The sequence below is a fragment of the Mizuhopecten yessoensis genome, unplaced genomic scaffold, assembly GCF_002113885.1.
Source record: "Mizuhopecten yessoensis strain PY_sf001 unplaced genomic scaffold, ASM211388v2 scaffold2929, whole genome shotgun sequence".
Lineage (NCBI taxonomy): Eukaryota > Metazoa > Mollusca > Bivalvia > Pectinida > Pectinidae > Mizuhopecten > Mizuhopecten yessoensis.
This window is the reverse complement of record NW_018404790.1, coordinates 921,093-948,568: the sequence shown is the minus strand read 5'-3', so window position 1 is coordinate 948,568 and position 27,476 is coordinate 921,093. Positions and strand designations below refer to the sequence as shown.

Below are 27,476 nucleotides of genomic sequence, written 5' to 3'. Positions count from 1 at the left end.
TGTTATATGGGATAACTGTACAAGATAAGAAAAGATATCTTGGAATCTATCCAGCTTGATGTTATTAGGATAATTACTGGTCTAAGAAAAGGCACTAGCCATTGTATATTATATAAAGAAACAGAATGGGAAAGTTTACAGAAAAGGGGGGATAACACAAACACATTTTTCTTCTTTAAAATATACACAGAAGAAAATACACACAATCTTAGGCACTCAAGAATTGTCAATGGGCCTCTTCCTAGAACCACGCTATATGCTAACAGGTTTTTTCCCGGTATGATGAACACATGGAACAGTGTCAATAATAACTTTACTAATCTTATTACTTTTAAAAGGGAAATACAAAAGACAATTGTAGGGGACACAGAACAAAATGTATGTACACCTTTATTTTAAGTGATGGGGATGAGGGGCCGTAGGTTCAGGGGGTTGCTTTGGTCAGCCGCCATCTTGGATCCGCCATCTTGTTTGCCATAGCAACAAAAAAGATGGCGGATTCAAGATGGCGGCTTGATAAACACATTACATTAAATACATTACAAGAATTGTCAATGGGCCTCTTTTTAGAACCACGCTATATGCTAACAGTTTTTTTCCCGGTATGATGAACACATGGAACAGTGTCAATAATAAATTTACTAATCTTATTACTTTTAAAAGGGAAATACAAAAGACAATTGTAGGGGACACAGAACAAAATGTATGTACACCAGTATTTTTAATACTCTGGTTCACGCAAAAGTAATATACTCATATAATATTGTGTCAATTAAGAAATGGTGCTAATCAACTTAACTATGATCTGTTTAAAGATCACTTGAAAAACAGTCCTTGTAGTCACGCAATTGAAAACTCTTACCATTTCTTTTTTTAATATCCTCACTATACAGATGATCGAAAAACTCTTATGCAGGATCTTATATTAAATGATGTAGATTTCCATAATACAATATCTTTAAATGCTATTCTAAATGGTAACACTAATAATACTGATTTACAGAGCAACCAATCGATGGGGTGTGTGCATAAATACATTTATGCTACAGGACGGTTCAAATATATTTGATTTTCCAACTCATCTTAAGACATATCTACTTCAACTAAGTCCAGGTACATTTTTTTTATCAGCATACATGCATGTATCAGTTTTTGCTTTATTTCATGATGCCGTGGCAAACTTTTAGTGGCTCAAGGTCAAGACGAATATCCATATAATTAATTCGATTTGGAATACTGAGCATATTTATAACGGTATATTTAATTCGTCTTGACATATATTTTACAACTATATTAAATATCAATATCGCAAAGTTTGCATTTTGTTTATTTTTTTATCTCAAGTCCATGTATCACATGAAATAATGTAATTTTAAAACATGAAAATATTGATCCACCCTAATTATTGTATATTACCTCGCAATAAATGTACCCAAGTGTTATGAGATGAGATGAAATATAATGTATCTATGTAAATATTATATCCAATGTTTTCAACTATCAAAAGTATGCAGGAAGCCATGGAGAGAGCTTCTATAGGCAAAGCCTGTTGCTCAATCCCTTTATCAATTATAACTAATACTATTATCTATATGTTGTAAAGCACTTTTGAGTAATTTTACAAATTATATAGGACGCTATATAAATGTTGTATATTATTATTATTATTTATCACAGGGACCAAACCAGGGCTTGTATAGTATAGCTGGGGTTCTACTCCCTCCTCTCGATAATACTTCAACACCCCATCCCATTATACTTACACAAGTCCATATTCCATTTGTCCGCTCATCTGAATGCACTAAATATGCGGATTGACCTTTGCTATAGTGTATTATTGAGTAACCAAGTATCCTTACCAATATAACGGTTTATAAAAAAATTCTGGTCGCCATACTATAATCTTCTTTTTTGAATTTAAAAAGTAAAGTAAATCTGAAGTACCCTCCGGCTACCATAGAAAGCATAACATAAGCATCATATTTAACGACGGAGTTCATTGGCTTCCGTACAATACTTACACTTGAATCCTTGATAGATATGAAGTGCCCATTTTGCTTCCGTTGAAATCATAACATATGCACGCTTCTTGTTTTTAAAGTGCACGTTTTATTTCCGTGAAAATAATAGCACGTGAACACTATGCTAATATAATATGGAGAGCCTGTTTCGTTTCAGTAAAACGATTCACACGTGCAAAATCTTCAGATATGAAGTTCTTGCTTGGCTCCCGTAGAAAGTAGAAAACGTGCACGGCTTTACTCAGTAGAAGCCAAACACAGGCAGGACAAATATACCAACTGATAACGTACCCGCCATGCTTCGGTAACTATCTATATAGGCCCTCTGTGACAAAGTAGGAAGTGTTTTAGAACCGAAGGTAATACATTTTCACCTTACCATCACCCGATACATCTCACTATCGCCACGTTACAGTAATGTAGCTAAGTATAGGCTGATTTATGTATGTGTGAAACCTTAAAGACTTGTCAAAACGAACAGTGACACTATATACACCAGATATTGGAATGTAACACTATAGTCACACAAACACACATATACAAATCGGGGGAACAGTCTAACCACTGTTATACATATAATACAAATACATTATCTTTAACACATTTACACATTTATGTTGTTATTCATATACACTTCCTATGTATATATATATACAAATCTAATGATTTAGAATGTATATAGGCGTGACGCATGTGCCTCCCAGACAAGATACGTATGTACCAGTGTGAGAGTGTTGGCGACACTGTTAAGATTAATATCACGTCCGGTACGTCACCTCACTAAAATTATTATCTATTTACCTGTAATTTCTGTTGGTCGTTATTCTTTACAGCATTAAGTAAGTCGACTTCCTTGCCCATTATTCTCGTCCAACCAAAGTATACGTCTCTAAAACATAGGCATTGAGGAATTATCACAACAGGAAGTGAATTTATACTATTGTTGTGCTTTTCGTATGGTTCAAAGTTTAAAGTTCAAAGTTGAAGCGAGTTCATATTTATATAAAGTGGTCTGAAGTAGGATGTCGTGTATTATACGTCATTCACGGGATCATTTTAATAGTCAAATTGCTCATGTCATTTATAATAAAATAAAGCAAATATTTAGATAACACATTTATGTTATTATTATTTATACAAATCTCCTTTTGATTGGTGCATACTCTATTTGTTTAAAAATATAGATATAACAAGTCTGAAAAAGGTTTCATTGTTGATAGATTATTTTAAGTTAAAAGTACTCAAAAGGGCCTAACATATCGCACCAAAACATGCTGTAACACTATTGTGTTTACGCAATATAAGGGTTATTTAATTTTGTTTATGGTCTTGCGACCAACTCTCTATACAGATTATGAGATAGAAGTACAATGTGATACATAGAATAGAAAGATACCATCATACTCCAGCTATATTTGGGGTGTACCATTTGCAGTACAGAGGCTTGAAACAATAAGTTGCGGATAAAGTATTATTGATGAAATTTATAACAACAAAAATTATGACGTAAATGTCGTAAAATATTTTTCTGTTTCTTTTGTTCAAGTGTATATGACGTCCTATCATAAGTTAATAAATATAATATTCCATATTATAAACATAATATTTCTTAATAATCTACTGCCAAACGTTTGATGCATATACCCTTGAAATGGCAGTCATCATGATGCATTTTGTATGTATACCTTATAAAATTAAATATCCCTACCATAATAGTTTTAAGATGAAATTAAATAGTCCTTTATGCATAATAAACAAAGTCCAAAATTTAAATATATTTTATTACAAGTAAAGCATGAGAAATAGCACACATAATCACAATATCTTAATGTCGTGTTGTGGTATCACTTCCATCACATGGGAGCCAGTGCAATTGAAGTAGGTATCTTAGCTGTGTTCCTTGTGTCTTTTAATTCCAAAATATTTTACACAAGCAAGACACGTCGTTAAAGACACCAAGGACGATATCTTTGTTTTGCAACAACTTCAATATAAATAACTCGCATTTTAGTGGAAACAAGTTAGTTTCGTGTCCGATTCGTTTACTTTTATTTAACAATTTTGTTATATTTCAAAGAGATATTCTTAAGAGAATCGACAAAAAAAACTTTGATATTTTGAATAAGAAACAGTTATCTTTAATCATCATGTAAATAGTACTTCAACTGCAAGTACGTTTGAACATCAATATTTTTTTAAAGTATGCCATTTAAAAGGTTGAAGTATTTACTTCCTGAGCAACGTCCAGATGAGAAATCATTTGGCGAGAGCAGGAAACACACAGTCTACCTTCACACTTCATCATCAATTTCTGTTGTCGTCCTTATAGTTATCAATTGGACCCTTGAGTGTTGATATGAATGAATTCAATCAAAAATACACACCGCATCTATTTTGATTTCAACATATTCTTTCATACCGTGTTTGTGCAATCACATGCATTCAATTTAGTGTTGTAGTATTGTACGTACAAAGAAGGCTTACAAGATATTGCCTGTTCCGTGTCATTGTCAGAGTGTAATCTTGTTCTGTTGTACGTTTAGTGATAATAAGCCAAGATCGGAATGTTCTTTTTAACTGGAAATGTTAGTGTAAAGTACTGTTAATAATCATATTGATAATATGGCTAGAAATACGAAGTCAAGAAGCGACATTTTAAAAGTGTAGTAAGTTGATGCAGGAAACCAGACAAAGAGGATATCTACCGCTCCAATTGACTTTAAGATATTTTTGGATTAAAAACTGAATAACAAAACCTTTCGCTCTAACAGAATGTTTGTTTCAAACTGAAATTTCATCTAAACCGTGCTTGAATTTCAGCCAAAATGTTAATTTCGACCTCGGGGACCTATACTCCCCCAGCAGTCAGTAACCCACTTTGCGACTCTAGATTATCTCAGGAAATACTATGTGAGGTTGCAGCTATTGAAACAAATAGCATGTTGATTGAGTAAGTCAGAGTTAATGAACGTTTTCCTGCACTACAGGTCATTTTTCCCTTTTCAAATTCAGCAGTGGTACGTAAAGTAAACAGAATAACTATACATGTCTAATCTGTTCTGGAATATTTGTAGAAATATAGCAAAAGGCAAAAAGGTACATATAAAATCTGTATCAACAAACAACATAACAATATTATTTTGGCTTCAATGGATAAAAATAATGTATATCTTTACACTAGTTCTTCATGTTAACAGTACCAGAGTTAATAACGGCCACATGGTAATTTCAAATCTCGGAGATCTATTGTTCAAAATCACCTAACAAGTAAAAATACGTAGTAAGGAATCACACTTTAAAAATTATATAATGATCAGTGGGTGGTAGGTAGAAAGCCGAACAAAGTAACAGTTTTCTACACAACCTGACCATTATAATTCATCAGTACTTTTAACTACATCAATCCTGTTCTGTGCTGTCGTAAGTGATAATCAACTCAGTTTGAGAACTCCTGTTTTTAGTAGCGTTGGTGAATACAAGGCAAGCATTAGGGTGTCGAATGCCAGAGATATGTGTCCTCCTTTTTTGTAGTCTTCATATAAACAACGTAATGTATTATTGTAAGTGTAAATACTGTTATCGTGAGATGCCTCGTTCTATAGTATTATAAGTAATAATAATGCTAGCCATGTACGACCTGTTATGTGAAACTAGACTACTGTAACTAGGTATTTCTTGAATCGTGGTATTGTTAGCGCTAAGGAAACACGTAAACTAGAAAACATGTCCTTTTCGTGGTATTGTTGATAGAAATCGCACTGTAATCGAACGAACAAGTACGTAATCATGCTTAGACGCAGTGCAGGGGTTCTAAGGCATATTTTTCACACATTTAACGAGAATCCCTAGGGTCTCACCTATTCTACTCTGTTGAACAGTCATTCAATATCATGGTCACGCCACGCAACATTACGTACTATGTACCGATGGACATAATACCATGGCGACCATATGTTTTCAAATTGGATTACTACGCCTGCTGGTTACGAGAACATATAAGCGCGAACTTGTTAATATCTCCCCAATCATTGGCGGATTACAGGTATGTTGGGTCAATAGAATTACTTACAGATCAGTATATCACTACTTCATCCACCTCTATACACACACACAGTGATCAACCTATTGTAAGAATACCAGATACATTGTACATACTGTTTATAACACAGATTGGCCAGTGTAAGGTTAACTGGTGTCATTCAGTCTCCTACAGTCAGTAACAATCCGCTCACTGCTAATCACGACTATGAATAACTCGACCACGACTTCTGTTAATATAACAACCACTGATGATATTCCCACTGTGACATGGAAACGGGTCATAACTGGTATAGTTCTGTACGGAATTGTGCTTCTGACAATATTTGGAAACAGTTTAGTGCTAGTAGCAGTGGCGAAAACTAAAAGGTTACAAACAGTGTTTAATTTCTACGTCATCAACCTTGCAATTACTGATATATTAGTGGCAGTGTGTGGCATGAGTTTCTACACCACCAACACTGTACTCGGCTACTGGCCTTTCGGGTCCTTCCTGTGCGGAGTTTGGATTTTCTTTGACTACGGAATGACCTTCGCCTCTGTGTTCACCCTTATAGTAATATCTATAGACAGATTCTGGTCAGTGACATGGAGCGTGCACTACCGGGCACATCACAATAAGAGCAAGTGCATTCGGCTTATCATTGCTGTCTGGTAAGTTGGAATTGTGAATGTGCTCTTTTAAAGCGGAATTCATTACAAACGTATCTTAGACAGAATTTCGTCTCTTCTTCGTCTTCTTTTATCTGTGCTTTATAAAGGAGCATTTTTTTTTTCCATTGATAGCAACGAGGAATTTGGCAATACGTAAGCTATACGACGCAATGTGTCTCCACTTTAGCGCAGCCCCCATGGTATTTGTTTTCGTGAATGTTAACATAAAATGCCTGAAAACACTAGAAAATCCTATTCAGAATTGAGCAAAATTGTTCAGATCATCATACAAGCAACGCTACGTGTGCTCCAATTCTTAACAACAATTTACTCTTCGCTCTCAACTGATAATGCAATCATCCCTTTGAAAAGTGATACTAGTTGTGTATAATGTCATTGTGACACACAATACAGATATGGATTGCAGCATCAGTACACATTGTATAGAACTGATAACGTAATACCGAAGTGCTAGCCTTAGCTTGTGTGTTTCCTCTTAAAGTGAATTAACAACATACTAAGTCCTATTCACGTGAAGTAACAATACGATGGATCTACCAGCTGGTTTATCCGCTTTCTCGGTGACATACATCAGTACTATAATTGTTAAAACAACAGACTCTATTCGAGGTTTGCTGTGTAGTGGGCCTTCCTTTTCGTAGTTGTTTTGTGGTGTGTTATCCTTTGTCTTAACGGTTTGGTGTTGTTATCTTTTTTACTTCAGTCCATATTCAGTCATTCCATCACTTTTCCTTGTTTAAAAGGTACAGAAGGTGACGTTTGCCCTGATTACTAAATCACGTTATAGCACTAAAAGTGTATTGTCCTTATAATGTATTAGACAAATAGTTGTTACACTTCAAAGAAATTAAATTGCAGTACAATTTTTGAAACATGCACTTGGAAACTATAACGACAATAAGTTCACAAGTATTTTGCACTAAAATGGAGATAATATTCCTGCAAAACACTACGGAGAGGTAGATTGAACTAATAACAATGGGTAAGACAACGAACCTGGATAATAGAAAGGTCGTAAAGGGAGAATAATGACCAAGGGGAGTATTAATAGAGGTGAATGCTTTGAGTGTTTTCGTTCACGGTAAAAAGGTTTATTGAAAAAATTTGAGTAACACATTTCTTAAATGGATTTATTTACAAATATAAAACTCAAATAGCAAAAACGAACATCTTTAATCAATTGATAAGAGTTACTTATGTTCAAATGAAATTCAATATTCCTATTTTCCACATTTTGTTATTAAGAATATGACTGTTCATGTAATATTTAAAAACGAATAAATATTGTTCAATAGTATAAGCAAGACGGAACGATGTATTTAATAACACCGGTCAGCACGTCATCTGTATGAAATAATCCATGAAAAGGTATCGCGTTATTCTCTCAACAATTAAAACAGAAATGCAAAGTGATGATATTTCTAGGTAATTACATTTACCCTTTAATCAGTTAATATAAAAATAGGTAAGCTGTTAATAGAGTAATTTCACTGACATACGCACGTGTTTGATTGTCCATCAGTTCATCAGTTTGTACGAACGTTACTCAGTACGTGGAGAATCCTATCAATTTAACTCTGAAGTATGCTCACTGTACGTGCTAACTCATAACTGCTAAATTGGATTTGGAGAAATCAATTGAAAGTATAGGCTATCCATACAAATGCATAATTAACTACCTCGTTATGATACCTGTCGTAGTGACGGCTTGTACGTATTTCCTGTCGGATTGACTGGGTCTTGATTTATTTCCGACAATTGTCCTTCGGACAAAATGTTTACAACCGATAAACAAAGTTTCTAGGGCATCAAGACTGTTTTTTTCTTTTTTCTTTTAAAAAAACCCCAAAATTGAATATTATGACAAATACAAACACATAAAAAACATTACGAAAAAAATAGCACACGTTAAAACATCATAAATATTTGATTTCTACTTCAGTTAAAAAAAAAATCTATTTCCAAAATAAGTTTATTTTTCTTCAATTGATTTTGTTGTCTGGCGTATCTGCAATAAGATTGTTTGGTTGTCTTCCAACTATCTAACTTCTATAGTGAAAGAGAAGTAATGTAATGTAAGACCTAGGTAGTAAGATATGCCTATGGCTAATTAGCACACGAGTTTATTAGCAATCACGACTTGTTTATCGAACTTCAAAGGATGTGATAGAAATCCCTTGTGAAATATAAAAAAAATCTCAAGAGAAGTTAAAATAAAAAGTAAACGTTAATGTAAATTAACCTCTTTGATTGCAATTCTTTCTGGTTGCGGTTGATTTGTTCGGAATATACCAAGCAACTCATGATAAAAAAAATAGAATTATTGCAAGGCAACTAAATAATTATTCATGGCAAGTTTTGTTCAGATATCTATATGATATAATATATCTTACACAGTTCTACAAATATCTCATTAAATTTCTATATACCTGTATATATACTCAAATGGTATATCAAATATCTGATACAGAAATTATACGAGATGTCTTATATTCTTTATAAGACATTCAGATAATAATGAATATTCAAAATTTATTATGAAATTCTTTCTATGCCATATGATATGTCTTATATAGGAAACAAGATATCAAAAATGGTATATAAGGTCACTGATATCCAATATAATGAACACTTAGGGAAAACCGAAGGGTCAATCATCAAAACCGTTATTCGCTCACAAAAATGTCAACTTGAAGGGTGAGAATCCTCTCATTTATCGACATCCGCTATGCTATTTCTTTTATCAAATCCTAGATACGCCCTGTCCTCAAAGTAGGCTGAACCGTGGTAGTGACAAGGACACCGAAAAACACACTAATGAACTTCATGAACAGGTATACATCTATATAAACAATGACATTGACTATTTTCCGAATGAGATCATGATGTTGATAACAAAACTCTCACATAGTCTTCATACGCTTGTATCTCTCGACATGATATGTTGTAAGTTTGTCAGTCAGTATTCGATATCGGAAATGGTGATATTAGGAGAATGAATCAGCTGCGATATATTTACACCGTAGGTGGGAGACGCAGGGATGCAACTATCGTAAAAGGGAAAGTTCATAATCGAAAATTGAAATTGTCACGTTTGTCAAATACATTGTTAGTGAACCATCCCGGCTGATCATGTTGTATTTGCATTGTCCATTATTTTATGTTCGGGAGAGTATATACGATCGACATGGTCAATAGTCTTGCCGTTGAAACAGATTGTTGATAAATCTGATATATCTAATTTTTACTACGAATTGCGGCTTTGTCAACAATGTGGTATTCTTTGTTCGGAATACAAGTTTGATCTAACTCATAGCTTGTATTGGCATTCGGTTCTAAATTGCTATATGTAGTGCAGAATATTCGGATTGCTAAAATATTACAGAAATTTGATTCGTCAATCTGAGGTCTACCTCTTCTGGGATAAGCTTAACACATTGAAACGATTTTAATTGCGCTGTTAATTCCTAGGTAAACATTGTGTAAATGGATATGTACCGTTAATCTATACTCATACCTCTGATGACAATTATTGAACATGATATGTTATTATTCTGTACAAACAAAAACACCGCCTGGCACTTCCTTTGTTTATTTCAGTTTTAAATCAACTATCGAAAACTATCATTGATCTGGTTTTATGTTTACAATTGGGAAGAAGAGATTCAATAATGAAAAGCACACGCCGAAGTAATTATATTTACCATACACAATAAATGACCTTCGCGTTGGTGTTGTGTACGGAATAATCATGTCAGGCGATAGGATTTTTGGACAGGTACACTTTGTATATTATCAAACAATTTATAAACGATTTCTCTAATCCTGTTAGCTGAACATCATTGGAATTATCAACATATGTTTCCTTCAAACATGTATTTAGCTTCAAGGTTTTGCTGTTTAATCGCATCGAAACGAAATGATATATATATATAAGATAAAACAAAACAAAAGAAACACAAGCATATTCATAACATATATTCATTTTACTTGCAGGGTATTCATGATCGTGTTGTGGCTGCCTCCGTGTGTGTTAGACAGGGTGAACAATGCCGTACCAGGGCAATGTATATGGGAACCGTCAAATAATAAAGAATTCGTGATCGTCATAGCAACCATCGGACACCATGGCTCTTTTGCAATACTTCTCATTTGTTACATTCGCGTTTTTTACGTTTTGAGAAAAAGAAATAATTTAAATTTGGTGGGACCACTACAGAAGGTACAAGACCAGCCTAGCACGTCTAGGGTAGTCAATGGCATATCAAACAAGATCGACGAAAGTCAGTCCAAAGATTCCATCGAGGAAAGCGCAGTTGCAAAAGGTACAGTCGCGAACAAAAAGATAGAAATAAAGAAGTCACCAACAAGCTTGTCACCACCTAATCGAAACGGAATCCACCTCGATCCCATTTCCATTATAACCATTCCGTCGACTAGTCAAATAAAACCCGACGCAGCAATGGTTAACAACGATGATGTAAAAAAGCAAAGGCAACAGCTGAAAAGTGACAGAAGAAACGACCGACACGAGAGGCGAGTGTTCATAACGTTAACCTACATTTTGATTGGTTATATAATCTCCTGGCTTCCATTTCACATCGTTTTTGACGTCAGTGCTATAGCACCAGATAAAGTGTCAACAAACGTGTTTGTGATTACCTTCTGGATGTCCTACTGTAATTCAACAATCAATCCATTTTTGTATAACTTCAGTAGCACGGATTTCAGGAACGCTTTCCGTGAATTGTTGTGCAGAAAATGAAATACATGTACATTGAAAAAGCAATATTTTGATTGGACGGACCTCCACTCAGTGTTGTGTAATAAGGATGTTTTACGGAGAGAATCATTCAAGCTGGTATGACTTGTCGTCTGATTCTTTGGCACTTTACTGCGATAATATATGTTATTCTATGAAAACTTGAGTGATGCTAATCGAAGTAGTGACAAACCGTTTTACAAATGCACTATTAAATCTCGACATCGATTATCGCATTAATATGGATATAGGCACATACACATTGACGTCATCCAATGTGAAATAAGTATCACATAAACACTGACGTCATCCAATGTGGGATAAGTACCACATACACATTGACATCATCCAATGTGGGATAAACATCACATAAACACTGACGTCATCCAATGTGGGATAGATAAGTACCACATAAACACTGACGTCATCCAATGTGGGATAAGTATCACATAAACACTGACGTCATCCAATGTGGAAAACGTGTAAAAATACATGGAAAAACGCTCACTTTATATTAATGGATCGTGTTGCAGTTGTTCAATATTTGAATATGTTTTATCAATTACATTTGTTTTGTTAAATGAAACAATAATGACAATACACTGGAATGTACACTATTTTGTTCAAAATGGTGCACTTCCTGCTCCTCTTTTTCTATGGTTTTGTATTTTGCAAAATTGTTATAATAAAATTTAAAATGTAAATTTTAAGAGCATTTGTTTTGATTATGTCCGTGTCATTTATACCTTTTTAATGATAACGGATCTCCGTACATGTACCACTGATAAACTGTCAGTATGCATTAAACACTTTTTCCCGGTATGACCAAAGGTCTGATCAATCATTTCTAAAATGAACATCAGATTTTAGGGAACTGTTATGAAAAAATAATACATATGAAATAAACAAAGCATTATACATGTACTGTCGCTCTGATTAACGGTAGAACAGTGGCCCAGTCATGCTACATGCACACAGTTATATATACAAAAATATATTAGAGATCAATGTATGTACGAAAATCAATCTTAGGATTCTCTAGTGTTGTGGAGGCAGAGGGACACAGCTAATGTCGACTGAATGAAATCTTTACGACACTAACACATGTCTATATGTGAGCTATACGACAGTAACATGTGTCTATATGTTAGCATTACTACAGTAACACATGTCTATATGTTAGCTATACGACAGTAACACATGCATTTATCTTAGCTATACGACAGTAACACATCTCTGTATGTTAGCTACACGACAGTAACACATCTCTGTATATTAGCTATACGACAGTAACACATGCATTTATCTTAGCTATACGACAGTAACACATATGTTACTGTAGTAATACTAACATACAGACATGTGTTAGCATTACTACAGTAACACATGTCTATATGCTAGCTATCCGACAGTAACAGTGTGTCTATATGTTAGCTATACGCCAGTAACACATGTCTGTATGTTAGTATTACTACAGTAACATATGTGTCTATATATTAGCATGCGACAATAACATGTGTCTATTGTTAGCATTACTACAGTAACATATGAGTCTATATATTAGCATGCGACAATAACATGTGTCTATTGTTAGCATTACTACAGTAACATACAGACATGTGTTACTGACGTATAGCTAAAATATAGACACATGTTACTGTCGTATGGCTAACATGTAGACATGTGTTAAGGTCGTATAGCTAACATACAGAAATGTGTTACTGTCGTATAGCTCACATATAGACATGTGTTAATGTCGTATAGCTAACATATAGACACATGATACTGTCGTATAGCTCACATATAGACATGTGTTACTGTCGCATAGCTAACATATAGACACATGTTACTGTCGTATAGCTCACATATAGACATGTGTTACTGTGGTATAGCTAACATATATACATGTGTTACTGTCGTATAGCTCACATATAGACATGTGTTACTGTCGCATAGATAACATATAGACACATGTTACTGTCGTATGGCTAACATACAGACATATGTTACTGTCTTATAGCTAACATATAGACATGAGTTACTGTAGTAATGCTAACAATAGACACATGTTATTGTCGCATGCTAATATATAGACTCATATGTTACTGTAGTAATGCTAACAATAGACACATGTTATTGTCGCATGCTAATATATAGACTCATATGTTACTGTAGTAATGCTAACACATGTCTGTATGTTAGCTATACTGCAATAACATGTGTGTGTATGTTAGCTATACGACAGAAACACATGTCTACATGTTAGCCATACGACAGTAACATGTGTCTGTATGTTAGATATACGACAGTAACACATCTCTGTATATTAGCTATACGACAGTAACACGTGCCTGTATGTTAGCTATACGACATTAACACATGTCTATAAGTGAGCTATACCAAAGTAACACATCTCTGTATGTTAGCTACACGACAGTAACACATCTCTGTATGTTAGCTATCCGACAGTAACACCTCTCTGTATGTTAGCTATACGACCTTAACACATGTCTACATGTTAGTTATACGACAGTAACATATGTCTTTATGTTAGCTATACGACAGTATCATGTGTCTATATGTTAGCTACACGACACTAACACATCTCTGTATGTTAGCTACACGACAGTAACACATCTCTGTATATTAGCTATACGACAGTAACACATCTCTGTATATTAGCTATACGACAGTAACACATTTCTGTATGTTAGCTATACGACAGTAACACATGTCTGTATGTTAGCATTACTACAGTAACATATGTGTCTATATATTAGCATGCGACAATAACATGTGTCTATATGTCAGCATTACGGTAGCTATTTAAAACTAAATGTTAGCTTTGCCGAAGGTCTTTACGAAAAAATCTAACGTTTAAATTATGACAGCTACGTACGCCTAAATATTAGCTATACGGCGGGTATATACGATGGGTTAAGTTCAAAACAAAATTTTGAAAATAATCCATTGAATTCGCTTTCCCTTAAGACTCTTATAAAAAGTTCAGAGCTTCTTTGATACTCAAAAATCAGCTCTAACGCTTTATATTTTTCAAATAATGAAATGCTACAAAAATAGGCTGGCAGTCAAGGTAAAGGTTAGAACATAGCATACAGCTATATTTGATTCACACGTAAATCTTTTGAAATACACTACAGAAAACAAAAACCGGTTGTTTACCATCATGACTGAGTAAACAATAATCAAATTTCTATACAATAAATCAAATAAGGAAAAAATTAGGAAAAGACCAAATCTAAAATCCGGATCCTACATTGATTTCTTTATAAATTCGTTACGGCCCATCACCACAAAAAATATCTAAACGCGTCACGTGGCTACCGGAACCATTGCTAGCGAGGAGATTGGAAAAGAGTTGGCACGCTGATCGCCGGCTTTATCAAACGAAAACATCCGTCCATACCTGACATTGTTAAGAAGTTATCGTTTTGGCCATACTACTATGATGAGGACAGTTCGGAAGTAGTGATTGATTACAGGTATTAATTTGACGCTAAATATCGATTACACATTTCTTGAAAAGAATAGAAAGAAAATTTATTACGATAATAAAAGGATTTGTGAATATGAGTGAAATAAATACTTGTAATCCCCTTGTGTGAATGACACGTACAAACCAGTGATCAACGTGTTTGTTTCTCTCCCCGAAATCGATTTCCGATTTTTTTTTTTTTTTTTACTTAATGCAGCTTCATTTACATGAGCTCATTGTCTTCCGAATAAGTACATATGTACTGACGATAGATATGAAATGGTAGAAGGGAAATATGTTTGTGCATATTGGTGTGTATGTAGCTTTTTCCTTTTTATCATTTTATTTTATACAACAATTTGATACACAAAAATATGATGTTATTTTTTCCTTTTGTACTTTTTGTTTAAAACAACAGTAACTTGTAATGAAATATGAGCATACTTTACTTCAATAGTTTAATTTATTTTTCAGGTCGGATAAATTGATGTGTAAAAAACACCTCCCTAAACTAATTTAACATTTATTATTATACAGCACTTTAATTGTTTATCATTTAAAAACACTGTTAATTAGTCTCTTTCTAAAACCTCAACTACAAGTGTTCCGACTTATTTATTTATTTATGATTTCAATTCAACAGACCCGAGAGACAAATTATAGAATTAAAACCAAATGTTAACAATAATACAGTAAAATATCACAGATAAAGACATACATGTAGATAACAATGTTGCATACAATAGATATTGATGGAAATTATTTAAAACATACAGCTTTTAAGCGAGAATTGAAAGTATACAGAGTACATATCAAAGATACACTGCAGTTCACAAGAATTTCTGTTAAAAACTCGTATTGCACGCTGAAAAATGCTGAATTTCCTGACATTTATTCTACTATGTGGACAAAAAATTGTAAAAGTGCAGAGGACCGTAAACATTGTTTTTGAGGTAAAATACCAAATAACAAAAAATTACCAGATATGAGAAATCCAGCGTAAGGGTAAAATTGCCTATAAAACCTTTATAACGTTTCTTTGTAATGTTTTGTCATAACATATAAGTTAAGGTATGATACTTGTGTAAAAAAAATATCATTTATATATAGTATCGAATATGGCATATTCCGTCTTTTCGTATAGCAGAGTTATCTGCTCTTGTGAGCAGGTATTGGTTGTTACGTCATTTGTTTGTGAGAGTAAAACGACGTAATATTCTCACACAATCTAATGACGTAACAATCATTAAAAATAATTAAGAACTAAGAAGGGGGGAGGGGGGAATTAGAGGATTTTTTAATTGTTTTTAATTTTAATGGTTTATTTTTGTGATCATTTATTAAAAAGAACTGGAAAAAAGCATTAATTTTTATAAAAATAACTTTTGGTTTAGAATATCAAAAAATAAGTTTCTTTCACGTATTTCTGATATGCACTTTCGTTTATTACAGCACATCGTTATATAGCTACTTGTGCCTTGATCAGTGGTGATCATTGAGGATCAGACATGTAGTATAATATTGATGGCGACATCAGTCTTTGATTTACGTGGTATCACCGCCATAGACAGACATTATTAGAGGTAATTCTCGTGTTAGAGTCTATAGACCCTAACGATGGTTAAAAGTGCATTGTATTAGCGTCTTTGAGGAACGTCTCAAGGAGTACAGATACGTGTTAACTCCGCGCCGTCGTCAGTATACCGAGAATTTATCCGATCACTGCGTCGATGCCGTCAAATTGGCTTTAAGATCAGTACTTAGCAAAGACACGAGCTATATTTTCTGCCACACTTATGAGGTGCATTCTCGATTCTTCGACATAGGGAAGAGATAAATCTGGCTTGACCTACATAGGCAAATATATCTCACACAAGTTGTTATTATGAAATCGTCAACATCTCATTGTCATTTGATGTAGCGTTACCAAGGTACATGTAGCATCTTCAATTTTGCCTCACGTTTCATGTAGCCTTGGTGATGGCGAAGTGTATTTTTTAACAATATATAATTACGGTAGGAAAGAACAGGAGAAAAATAATAAATCACTCCTGTGTGATGAAGACAGAGAAATCCTAGCCCTTGGGATAATTATTTTTTTGAAGTTTAGCACTCGCCTTTGCTTCACAAATCTTACCCTTAGGTTGTGATTCCTCTGTCGACATCACACTGGTGGGATATAATCTATTAGATCCTTAGATCGTTATTATCTTTCTTACATTTATGAATTTGAATGTGCTGCGCCTAGAATGACCGGACGGCATGTGTTGTGTAACACAAGTAAGGCGCAGATGCAATCACTTTTGTAACTTGTTGCACGAGTGGGTGCAGATGCAAGTACTTTTGTAATTCGGGTAACACTCGTGATTGAAATTTATAATATTAAATTTTTAAATTTCAGTTTTGCCTTGGTTAATTACATCCGTTTTTGCCATAAATCTAGGCGTTAGAATGACTATCCTAATCGAACTATTAGTTATCAAAGGATGTGTGACCTGAACTTCCGGTTCATGCTCAGCTTGGACACCAGCAGTCTGCCCGTTTTGATGTCATTAACACAGACACGGGTGTCCAAAGCACTTCCGGTTATCACGTTCGGTCCATAGTCCATGGGGAGGGGTCGGGGAAGGAGTGTGTGTGTGGGGGNAGGTTGAACTTCGAAAGAAATAATGGGGTAATGAATTTGACTTTTTTTCTTTTCTACATGTCCTACAAACATTTTGAAGTATGTGCTCCGACGGAAATGGTCGTCAGTTCTCCGGTCATTGCCTGACTTTACACTTCTAGTTTATAGATACAAATCAGCAAACGTCTTGAATGGTGCTGTTTCTGTATTACATCTAAGCGTGTTTCACTTTTAATGATGAAAAGAAATACTCTTGTCCTTAATTTATTTTCAAACTATTTGTTTATGCGAAAAAATGATGGGAAAATTGTTCATGAATCGTCATTTCAATATTTCGAGTTCGGTTAATTTTATTTTTTTATCAAATCGTAACTTGGAGTGTACTACAGACTTATCTATGTCAGCTGCTTACCCTCTATTATAGCACTTAACATGACCGATTGGGACGTCTTATTTGTAGAGTAAGCGATTCGATTCTCTATCCTGAATTTAACCCTTCCCTTGATAATAACATCACACCCCCCTCTCCCAATCTTAAGTGTTTAACATGTCGCCGTTCAATCGATTTTATCGGTTTTACTCCCAATATATCGGTCCGTGTTATCGATGTCGAATGCTGACTTACAACACTGGGTTTCGAGATATGGAGTTCGATAAAGGCTCTGGAAAAAATGTTTTTGTGCAATAGGAATGTCAACGATTTTTACAATGCTAATTAGTGTGCCTTGTGATTTCTTTGTCACCATCCCGTATCTCTTTTTGACAACATGTATAACTTTGTTTTTACCATAGGTATCTGCCTATGAAAAAGGGGAAGATATACTGGGAGCATAAAAGAAAATGGGGGATATACTTTATAAATACATAATATTATAATATGTATCGAAAATAGCATATTAAGTATAAATTTTCTCCGTCCCTTTCCTTTTTCGAGGCAGATACCACTGATTTGACCAATATTTACATGGCGAGTGTCGTCGTAGAAGCAGGGAACGCTTACCCTTCCTAAACACCTGGTCTTGTATACTGTTCTACTTTCAATGTTCTCCATGTTTAATAAATGTATCTTCTGTTGACTTGATTGAAATATGTAACACAGATTATGCTGTTATTACTATATGTAACTGGTTTTTCGAAAGTATCTCTCTGTTAAATATTTATTCAAATATGCATGCACTGATAAAAATGAACTAAGACGGAATGAACAGCAATAATTTAGTAATGATATTCTTGAATTGATCAAAATGAGGGACACCTACTAAAAAGAGAAAAAATATGGTCAACAATATGGTATAATATCAAAATATTATTCCAATATGATTTAAGAAAGCTGTATTAATGTAAAGAACATTAAATAAACCCACTACATCAGCTATTTCACAAGGAAGTTATGCCAAAATACTCATGAATACAATTCTTGATCTTCCACTTATTAGTATCTAATAATTCAATAAACTCCGAACTATTTAAAGAAAAAAATCAACATAAAGGCGCTGCCCCAACATATACAATTATCTAAGACCTTCAGAAGTCAATATTTAAATATGGCTAATGCTATTTCCTTTATGTAAGATATACTTTCTTTGTATAATTTCGTTGTAAATATTTGATATTCTTTTGTATTATATCATAGTACATGCAGAGGACCTTTTGGAAGATATAGGCACGATCCTAAAAAGTTACACCATGGCCGTCCGTCATTGCGTCCCACGTAGTAGGACCATTGGTAATAGGGGAGATTGCCAATGGAAGCCAAGAAGCTAAAGGCTGCTGTGGATCGGTGTCAGGAAGCGTACGGCTATCTGTCTGAAGAAGGTAAGAGCAAAGCTCTGCAAAGGGCAGTGGCTCCTCTTGAGGAGGAGGAGGACCAGAGAGCTAGCCGGGAATGAAAGAAGACGGATATTGTAATTTGGGAGGAGGAGGAGTTGGATATCATGATTCCGGAGGTGAAGAAGACGGATATTGTAACACCGAAGGAAAAGAAGACGGAGGTTATGATTCCTCCTCCGGAGGATACGGAGTTGATGACACCAGAGGAAAGGTTCATGGAGTAGATGCAATTTAGAACCTTATCTAAAGATGAGTTAGTGAACTCAATGTTGTTTAGGTATCTCCTGAGGCTTGTAGGCGGTCTTAAAGATTGGAGCGTTCGCCCATTAAAACCTGATGTGAGCTGGGTTGATTCCCGAAAATGGAGGGCTGAGTGGTTCGACAGAATACTCAGCCCCAGGATTTTCAACTCCCATAAATTGGTATCCTGATTCAGGGGCCCCAGACTCTTATTACTTTCTTCGTGGCACGGAGAAGTAAGATTTGAGAATTCGTACTTATATATACTATGAGGGGGAAGAACGTTCATCGGTCTTCACGTTAGGAATTGGTGTGTGGCTCCTTTTTCTTGGTGGGTTTCCTCTTTTTGCTGGGTTTTGCGGAAAATTTGTAGTTCTATTGCATGTGATAAAGTGGTTTCGTCCGCCCGTCTGTCCTATGTCTTTTGAACCAATTCTGTCCACAGTTTAAGCCGGATTTACTTCAAAGACTAATGGCACACTCCCTGTTTAGACCTAAACGTGACCAACTGTTAAATAAAAACACATTATTATCAATTTCGTCAAATTTGTATATCTATCTTGCAGCTAGTATATCCTCATGTCCATAATCAGATATTTATCTTTAATTTTTAATTTTTTAAAGGCTGTCAAAGTTGCTACTTTGAACAATAGGCATTGAAACATTGGGGTTTCCCGACTTTAAATGCGTTTTGACACAGCGCATTCAGGTACCAACTTTTATGCTATTGAAAATAATCATTTACATCCAAATCAAACTTAAATCCTGTTCTCAAATATTGGAACAGACATGCTCTGTTATTCTTAAGTCACATTTGCGCCGGCCGCCTGAATCGGCCGGCTTCCCGGCGTCCCAGGCGCCGGGGACTTTTTTCCGAAGTCTGGTATTGTGAATAGGGTCACATTAGATACAGGCACCGTACGGCCCCCGATACAGTTTGCCGGATTAAATCGAACGTACATCTGAAGGATATATACCGTAGGGAGCCCGTAAGATTATCGCAAGGATACCGCAAGGCTACCTGACGATGGCTGGGCTGTCGTACGGTAGCCGGAAGATGTTCGTGCGGCCGTGTGACGGGCGGGATACGAACGGGATACGTACGTATACGTAGCCTGTTTTTTGGTGTGTTTTTTTGTTGTTGCTACATTTGTGTCGATTAATTTTGCCCTTAAGTGACAGGGCAAACAGTCGCTTGTGGTAGCAATATACTATAGAGCAGTCAAAGATCGTTCTTACCCTGTGGTAGTTATATCCTATAGAGGCGGCAAAGATCGTGCTACAGTCTCCTGTCGTAGCTTTATATATATATATATATATATATACTAAAGAGGCAGCAAATATCGTGATACATATGGTGGTAGCTATATATGCTATAGGGGAGGCACATATCGTGATACAGTCCCTTGTGGTAGCTATATGCTATAAGGGAGGCACATATCGTGATAAAGTCCCCTGTCGTAGCTTTATATATATATATATATATATTATAGAGGCGGCAAATATCGTGATACAGTCCCCTGTGGTAGCTTTATGCTATAGCGGAATCAAACACCGTGCTACAGTCCCCTGTGGTAGCTATATACTATAGATGAGGCAAATATCGTGATACAGTCTCCTGTGGTAGCTATATGCTATAAGGGAGGCAAATACCGTGATACAGTCCCTTGTGGTTCATAGCTATATGCTATGGGGGAGGCAAATATCGTGATACAGTCCCCTGTGGTAGCTATATATTAAAGAGAGGACAAAGATCGTGATACAGTCCGCTGTGTTACGTATACTATAAAGTCTATAAAACTATCTTCATCAATAAAAATAACGCGTTTCGGGATATAGTCGATATACCGTTGAGCAGTTATTAGCAATGCTACCAATAATTACAAGGATTAGCAACAGTGCTCGGGAGGGATTAACTGTATTAGATATACCTGATATATAAGAATACTTATCACGAGTTACCTACCTTATTTTACAATATTCAGATTTCAAAAGAGAACAATATGTTTTATGTTCATACAATTAATTAAATACAATCCTCTTTGTCTAAAGGTTTTCCTTTGAAAGAAATATGTTGTTGTATTTAATTGACACTGTACCAAGATCCTATTAAAGGTCAAAAGAGCTGTCCTACTTTACTACTTCCTAACAGTAATGAACACTGCCCTTATTAAACTCCGGTCTGTAAGGTAGACAGACCTTATAGGTTTGATATATTACATAAAAAGTTATACATCAGTATATAACACTCCAATGTCTAAGACAGATAGGCCTTGTAGCTTTGATATATTACATACAAAGTTCCACACATCAGCATATTACACTCCAATATCTAATACAGACAGACCTAGTGTGCTTGATATATTACGTACAAAGCTGGTTCGAAAGGAAAGCTCAATGCACCAAATTAAAATTGAACTGACGGAAATGGTTCTATCTGTAAAAGAAGACCTTGAAAACAAAGCTATGGTGCTGGGGATCGTTGAAAAGGCTATGATTAGATTGGAAGGGGGAAATAAAGGATTTAAGACAGGAAACTAAGAAACAAGGTCAGGTGTTAAGAACTAATGGAAGCGCTCTCAGCGAAATCATAGAAACTTTAAAAGACAAAGAAGACAATGAGTTACATCAAGGACATCAGGAAAAACCAAAACAAATTCGACAAGACCAAGCAAGAGAGGAGTTCAGTCACATTGACAACAGTGACACAACAGCATAGCACACAGGTTCAGGACACAGACCATCTCATAAGAAGGGTTATATGGAGAATCCAATGAAAAACAGTAAAACAAGTGGGTATGACCATCCTATTAATGAGATACGGTGTCATCTTCTCAGGGACTTCACACCCAGCATCAGGAAAATCTTACCCCGGTAGTAGAAGATATATCTAACATAAATCAGGAGGTTCTGTCTAGATGGTATAGAAACGCGCGTACGGTTACAATGCAAAGGTGTACCAAAATAAGAGACTGGAGTTTAATGAAAAACTACAAGCCTTGAGGGGACTCTCGGTGTTTCAGTTGCTGATCAGGATGGCTTCGGCAGAGAGAACATGCAGCAAGATGGGATTCACCCCAATATTAGTGTCATCCGCAGACTAGTCAGGAACTATATATGTATGCTTAACGGCTCACTAGGTATTGCCAATCTCATGCAATCAACCCAAGAACCCACCTCCCATCCTTCTACGCCACAAAGGTGGTTTCACAGATCTAGAGAGAGTTCACCATTGATTGACGATCAAGTTCACTCTGGATAAGATCAAGCTTGGCCTTCAGTATCATGTCATGACAAAGGTTAAGGTCAGTCTTGGCTCACCTATAGAAGTGACTGCATCCCCTCATCACAATTATGTGGGGACACCAGTTCAAACCGATAGTCTGGCGATTTGTAGTTAAAGAGTGGTGAAATATAGGATCTCGTCAGTATCATGTATGGTCGTATGGAATATCCATGTACTATATATATATATACATGTATACTTGTATATCTCGGATAAGTAGCATAGACCTGGGTTGTGAAAACCTTGGAAAATACCGTTTAACATTGTTATCTCATTACATAATGTTTATACATAAATCTTCGATTGCGTGTTAAGGGTTATAGCTACTGAAACCCTCGTGTGCATGAAACCTGAAATATATGTCTTTTATACATGGGCATATATAATATATATGTCCTGGTAAACTGAATTAATTTCAGTTGTATGTCATTCATATTTCACAAGTTATATAGTTTAATTATGGGAAATAGTTCTGTATATTTAAATCTGCATATTATGATATAATTGTCCGATATAATTATACTAGCTAAAACCATGATATGTTCACTATACGGTTTTCGGTTTACATTATAGTTCCGTCATATTTTTCTGTACTTGAAAAAGTTTAATTCACTTGCTGTATATTGATTGTATAACAATGAAACTAAGACATAAGGACCATGTGTCTATATCTTGTTGGAATAGTATTGGGCTTGGAGAGAAGCATAAGGATAACACATTTTACCATCACCTAAACTCATATATAGATATTCTACCGGAAACTTGAACAGGAGACCATTCAGATATCACACTGCACGAATATAACAGTATATCTAAATGCAGGAAGAAAAACAAAAAAAGCCAGACGGGAAAGTGGTGCCATTATCATGTTAAAAAACAAATGAACAAAGGAATGATAAATTTGAAAAATGCCACTAAGTCAGCAAATAGACCGTTTTTGGTTTGGACAAAGACATTTTCCTGTGTGCGGTGTATATTCCACCGCTTTCCTCCAATTATTATGACAATGACTATCATAATCTTGAATCTGAAATTGCATCCGTTCATAATGTCTACAAACGTTTATTTGCAACTGGCAGATATTTTTTTATAGAAGTATAGAAACTAGTCCTGATAAATGATATTCGTGAAATATCGATTTATCAATGTTGAACTTTCTTGACAATTATATCCCTGCTTCCCCAACCTACGATGCTATCACGTCGTAGTTGACAGCCAGGTATCCCTGTAGTGCATCTCAAATGCCACGATTCTGACTTTTAATATGAGTTTGAATAAAAGCGCGGCGGTGGCCGAGTGATTTAAGCGTCTGACCGTCTACGAGCACTGGCATGGTCATCTACGACTGAATCGCGGGTCGTAGGCCTAGTGGGATATATAGTTGCCGCCAGGTACTGGTCACATACGGGCGGTTTTCTTTCGGTACACCGGCTTTCCTCCACCACCAAAACCTGGCACGTCCTTGAATTACCATGGCTGTAAATTAAATCGGACGTAAAACACAAACAAATGAAACCAAACCAACCATAAACTGTACGATCGTTGAAAGGGCTCGCTTTAGATATAACCAATTTTCCCCCGTGGACATTTAGCTAAGCTTATAAACATTTTTTTATTTATATACCACATTGGACGAACAGGTGGCAGGTCAGTATTCATCAAAACTATGTTATCTGGTGGCAGAACTTAAAACCATGATTGTCTGATTTTTATATATATTACATATATGTTAATATTTGATTTTTAAAAGTGTTTATTTCAAAATATAGTGTGATAACTTTTAACATTTGGAAATGTACTTACGAGTCTCCTGATGAGTTATAATTTGGTAATTACAAAATTTAATAGAAAAAAAAAGTTAAAAAAAAAGAAATTTTCAATTACCCAGAGGCATTTCGCTCTTTTGAGCTCTTCAGATGTTTATTTAAAAATAGAAGAAAAGAACTGAAGATCCAAGTAAAGTACAAGGCCTCAGGGAGACTTAAATCCATAATATTTACTTTTTATTTGTCATTACATTTGGCATTGTCTGAACTATTTTAATATTGTGCGTATACATTGAACATGTAGTCAACAGATAAAACTAAAACTGCATTTAGAAATGACTTTCAGGAGGAGAAGTATAGGACTAAAACACCGCCATGAACATTCAAATTGTTGTGTTCAGATAATATTATATACTGCATAGTTCTTCCTCTTATTTTAAACTATTAATGGAAAATACAGATAACTTTATACTGACGTCACACTTTAAGATACTGATGTCAGCCTGTAAATTGTTATTGGATATTGACATCGCAACAAACATCGACCAAGTACAGTTACGAGTAATCATTCGTGATGGACAACATGTACATTTCATTAATGTACTATTATGAAATATATTATAAGTATATGGAAGTTCTTATATATTTAGCAACATATGAGATATGTCATAGATTTATCAGGTACATATAATCGCAGTTAAACATTCTATGTCATCTAATTTTTGCCTTTCTCAGGTATAACATTTAGGAGGCTTTTGTAAAATGTAAATGTTGTTAAGGATATTTAATAAGATATCTTTTAAAGCAAAATATATAATATATATTAATAGGTGTTTTGGGATGCCTTAAATACTTTACTAAGTTTATACTAATTTGATCAACAACAAAAACTGTATTTAATTTCTTTGATTCATCAATGTTAATAGATTTATACTTTAAATATATTGACTAAAAAATGTGACTATAAGATAATCGTGATTCTTAAGTCATTAAAGTAAATTAACAAGAGGGGACGAAATGACACTGTACAAACAGCAGATGGCAGTCTTAAAACTCCGATCTACAGGTTAAAACTTACAGTGGTATTGGTATCGAGTTGATCAATCACAATAGAGCGCTTTTAATCCAAGGAATCGACACTAAATCTCGAGGGAAATTCAATAAAATAGTGTTTGCGATAAAGATATATCAAGGGAAATCTCAAAATTATATGACATCAAATAATATTAGAATACATTGACAATCATCTTCTACTAGACTCAACCAAATATATTTTGTTATTGATGGTGAGTTTCAAAGACTTTTTTTGTATTAATGGGTTGGCTATTATATATACAAATTCGCGTTGTATGGATTCTAGAAGAAAACAAACAATAATAGCAAGAAGTATTATACGCAAATGTTCTCCAGTCTCTTACTTTTGAGGTCTTTCTTTCATTCTGTTTGCGTAATCGGCGACCAATCACGTCCAGACGACAAATTCAAACTTTGACGACAATACCTTCATTGTTTCAAAACTTACTTTTGTCGTCTTACGGAAATAGTAACAATAAAAAAATACGTCTTGTTACTGTGAAAAGGACACTTACGGCATTTGGTTTTACAGTTTGTCGTTTGTACAAGGAACTTAAAGAAGTGGTAAAAGTATCATTTCCAGTAATATTTCAGGGTAAACATAAGGATTTTTTTTTTTTTTTTTTTTTACATTTTTGATGATATGCATCAAACTGTCGACCAAAAATATTCACAATGCGCGTTTGAGATGTTTGAATATAGCTGTCTTGCAAACCATCATCTATTTTGAAATAAGGCATTGGGATCTTGATGCACAATGCTAGTTGATCTGTGCTACCTGGAATTAATGACTGGAATCACATATGAGACTGGAAACATTATTACGTACGGAACACCTGGTTTTGCTTTATTCGTGAAGTTTCATTATGCTTTCTATTTTATTTTGGTATTCCTTCCTTTTCTGGTGTTTATTTTCTATTTTTAAGCTGACGCTTTGGAATATTGATGTGATTTACATTTTACTGCAGCATGCAATACAAGCAACTGCGAAAATAGCGGCCAACTAAACAATGAAACATGCACGTGTGTTTGCCTTGAAGGGTTTGCGGGACAGGTTCAAGGATTAAAGTAAGCACACAGTATTTACAGGTTCAAGGGTAAAGGTAAGCACACACTATTTGCAGGTCAACAGATAAAGGTAAGCACACAGTATTTACAGGTTCAAGGGTAAAGGTAAGCACACAGTATTTGCAGGTCAACAGATAAAGGTAAGCACACAGTATTTACAGGTCCATGGATAAAGATAAAGGTAAGCACACAGTATTTACAGGTTCAATGGTAAAGGTAAGCACACAGTATTTACAGGTTCAAGGGTTAAGGTAAGCAGACAGTATTTACAGGTGCAAGGGTAAAGGTAAGCAAAAGTATTTACATGTCCTTAGATAAAGGTAAGCAGACAGTATTTACAGGTTCATGGATAAAGGTAAGCAGACAGTATTTACAGGTTGAATGGTAAAGGTAAGCAGACAGTATTTACAGGTCCGTAAATAAAGGTAAGCACACAGTATTTACACGTCCATAAATAAAGATAAACACACAGTATTTACACGTCCATAAATAAAGATAAACACACAGTATTTACAGCTCCGTAAATAAAGGTAAACACACAGTATTTACAGCTCCGTAAATAAAGGTAAGCACACAGTATTTACAGGTCCATAA

General features: G+C 35.0%; 2 protein-coding genes across 2 annotated transcripts in view; one reads left to right on the top strand and one right to left on the bottom strand.

Moving 5' to 3' along the window:
• LOC110446699 overlaps positions 1-2,970 on the bottom strand; it is a 28,191-nt gene extending 25,221 nt beyond the window's left edge. Inside the window, exon 1 of the mRNA XM_021491986.1 lies at positions 2,823-2,970. Coding sequence (XP_021347661.1) covers positions 2,823-2,882 — 60 coding nt within the window. The 5' untranslated portion in view covers positions 2,883-2,970. The remainder of the gene's footprint in view (positions 1-2,822) is intronic.
• Positions 2,971-6,156: 3,186 nt separating this feature from the next.
• LOC110446675 (muscarinic acetylcholine receptor M5-like) lies at positions 6,157-12,145 on the top strand. The gene is made up of 2 exons (XM_021491934.1): positions 6,157-6,713; positions 10,731-12,145. Exons 1-2 carry the CDS (start codon positions 6,268-6,270, stop codon positions 11,497-11,499), a joined length of 1,215 nt encoding a protein of 404 aa, XP_021347609.1. The 5' UTR covers positions 6,157-6,267; the 3' UTR covers positions 11,500-12,145.
• Positions 12,146-27,476: the final 15,331 nt, after the last annotated feature.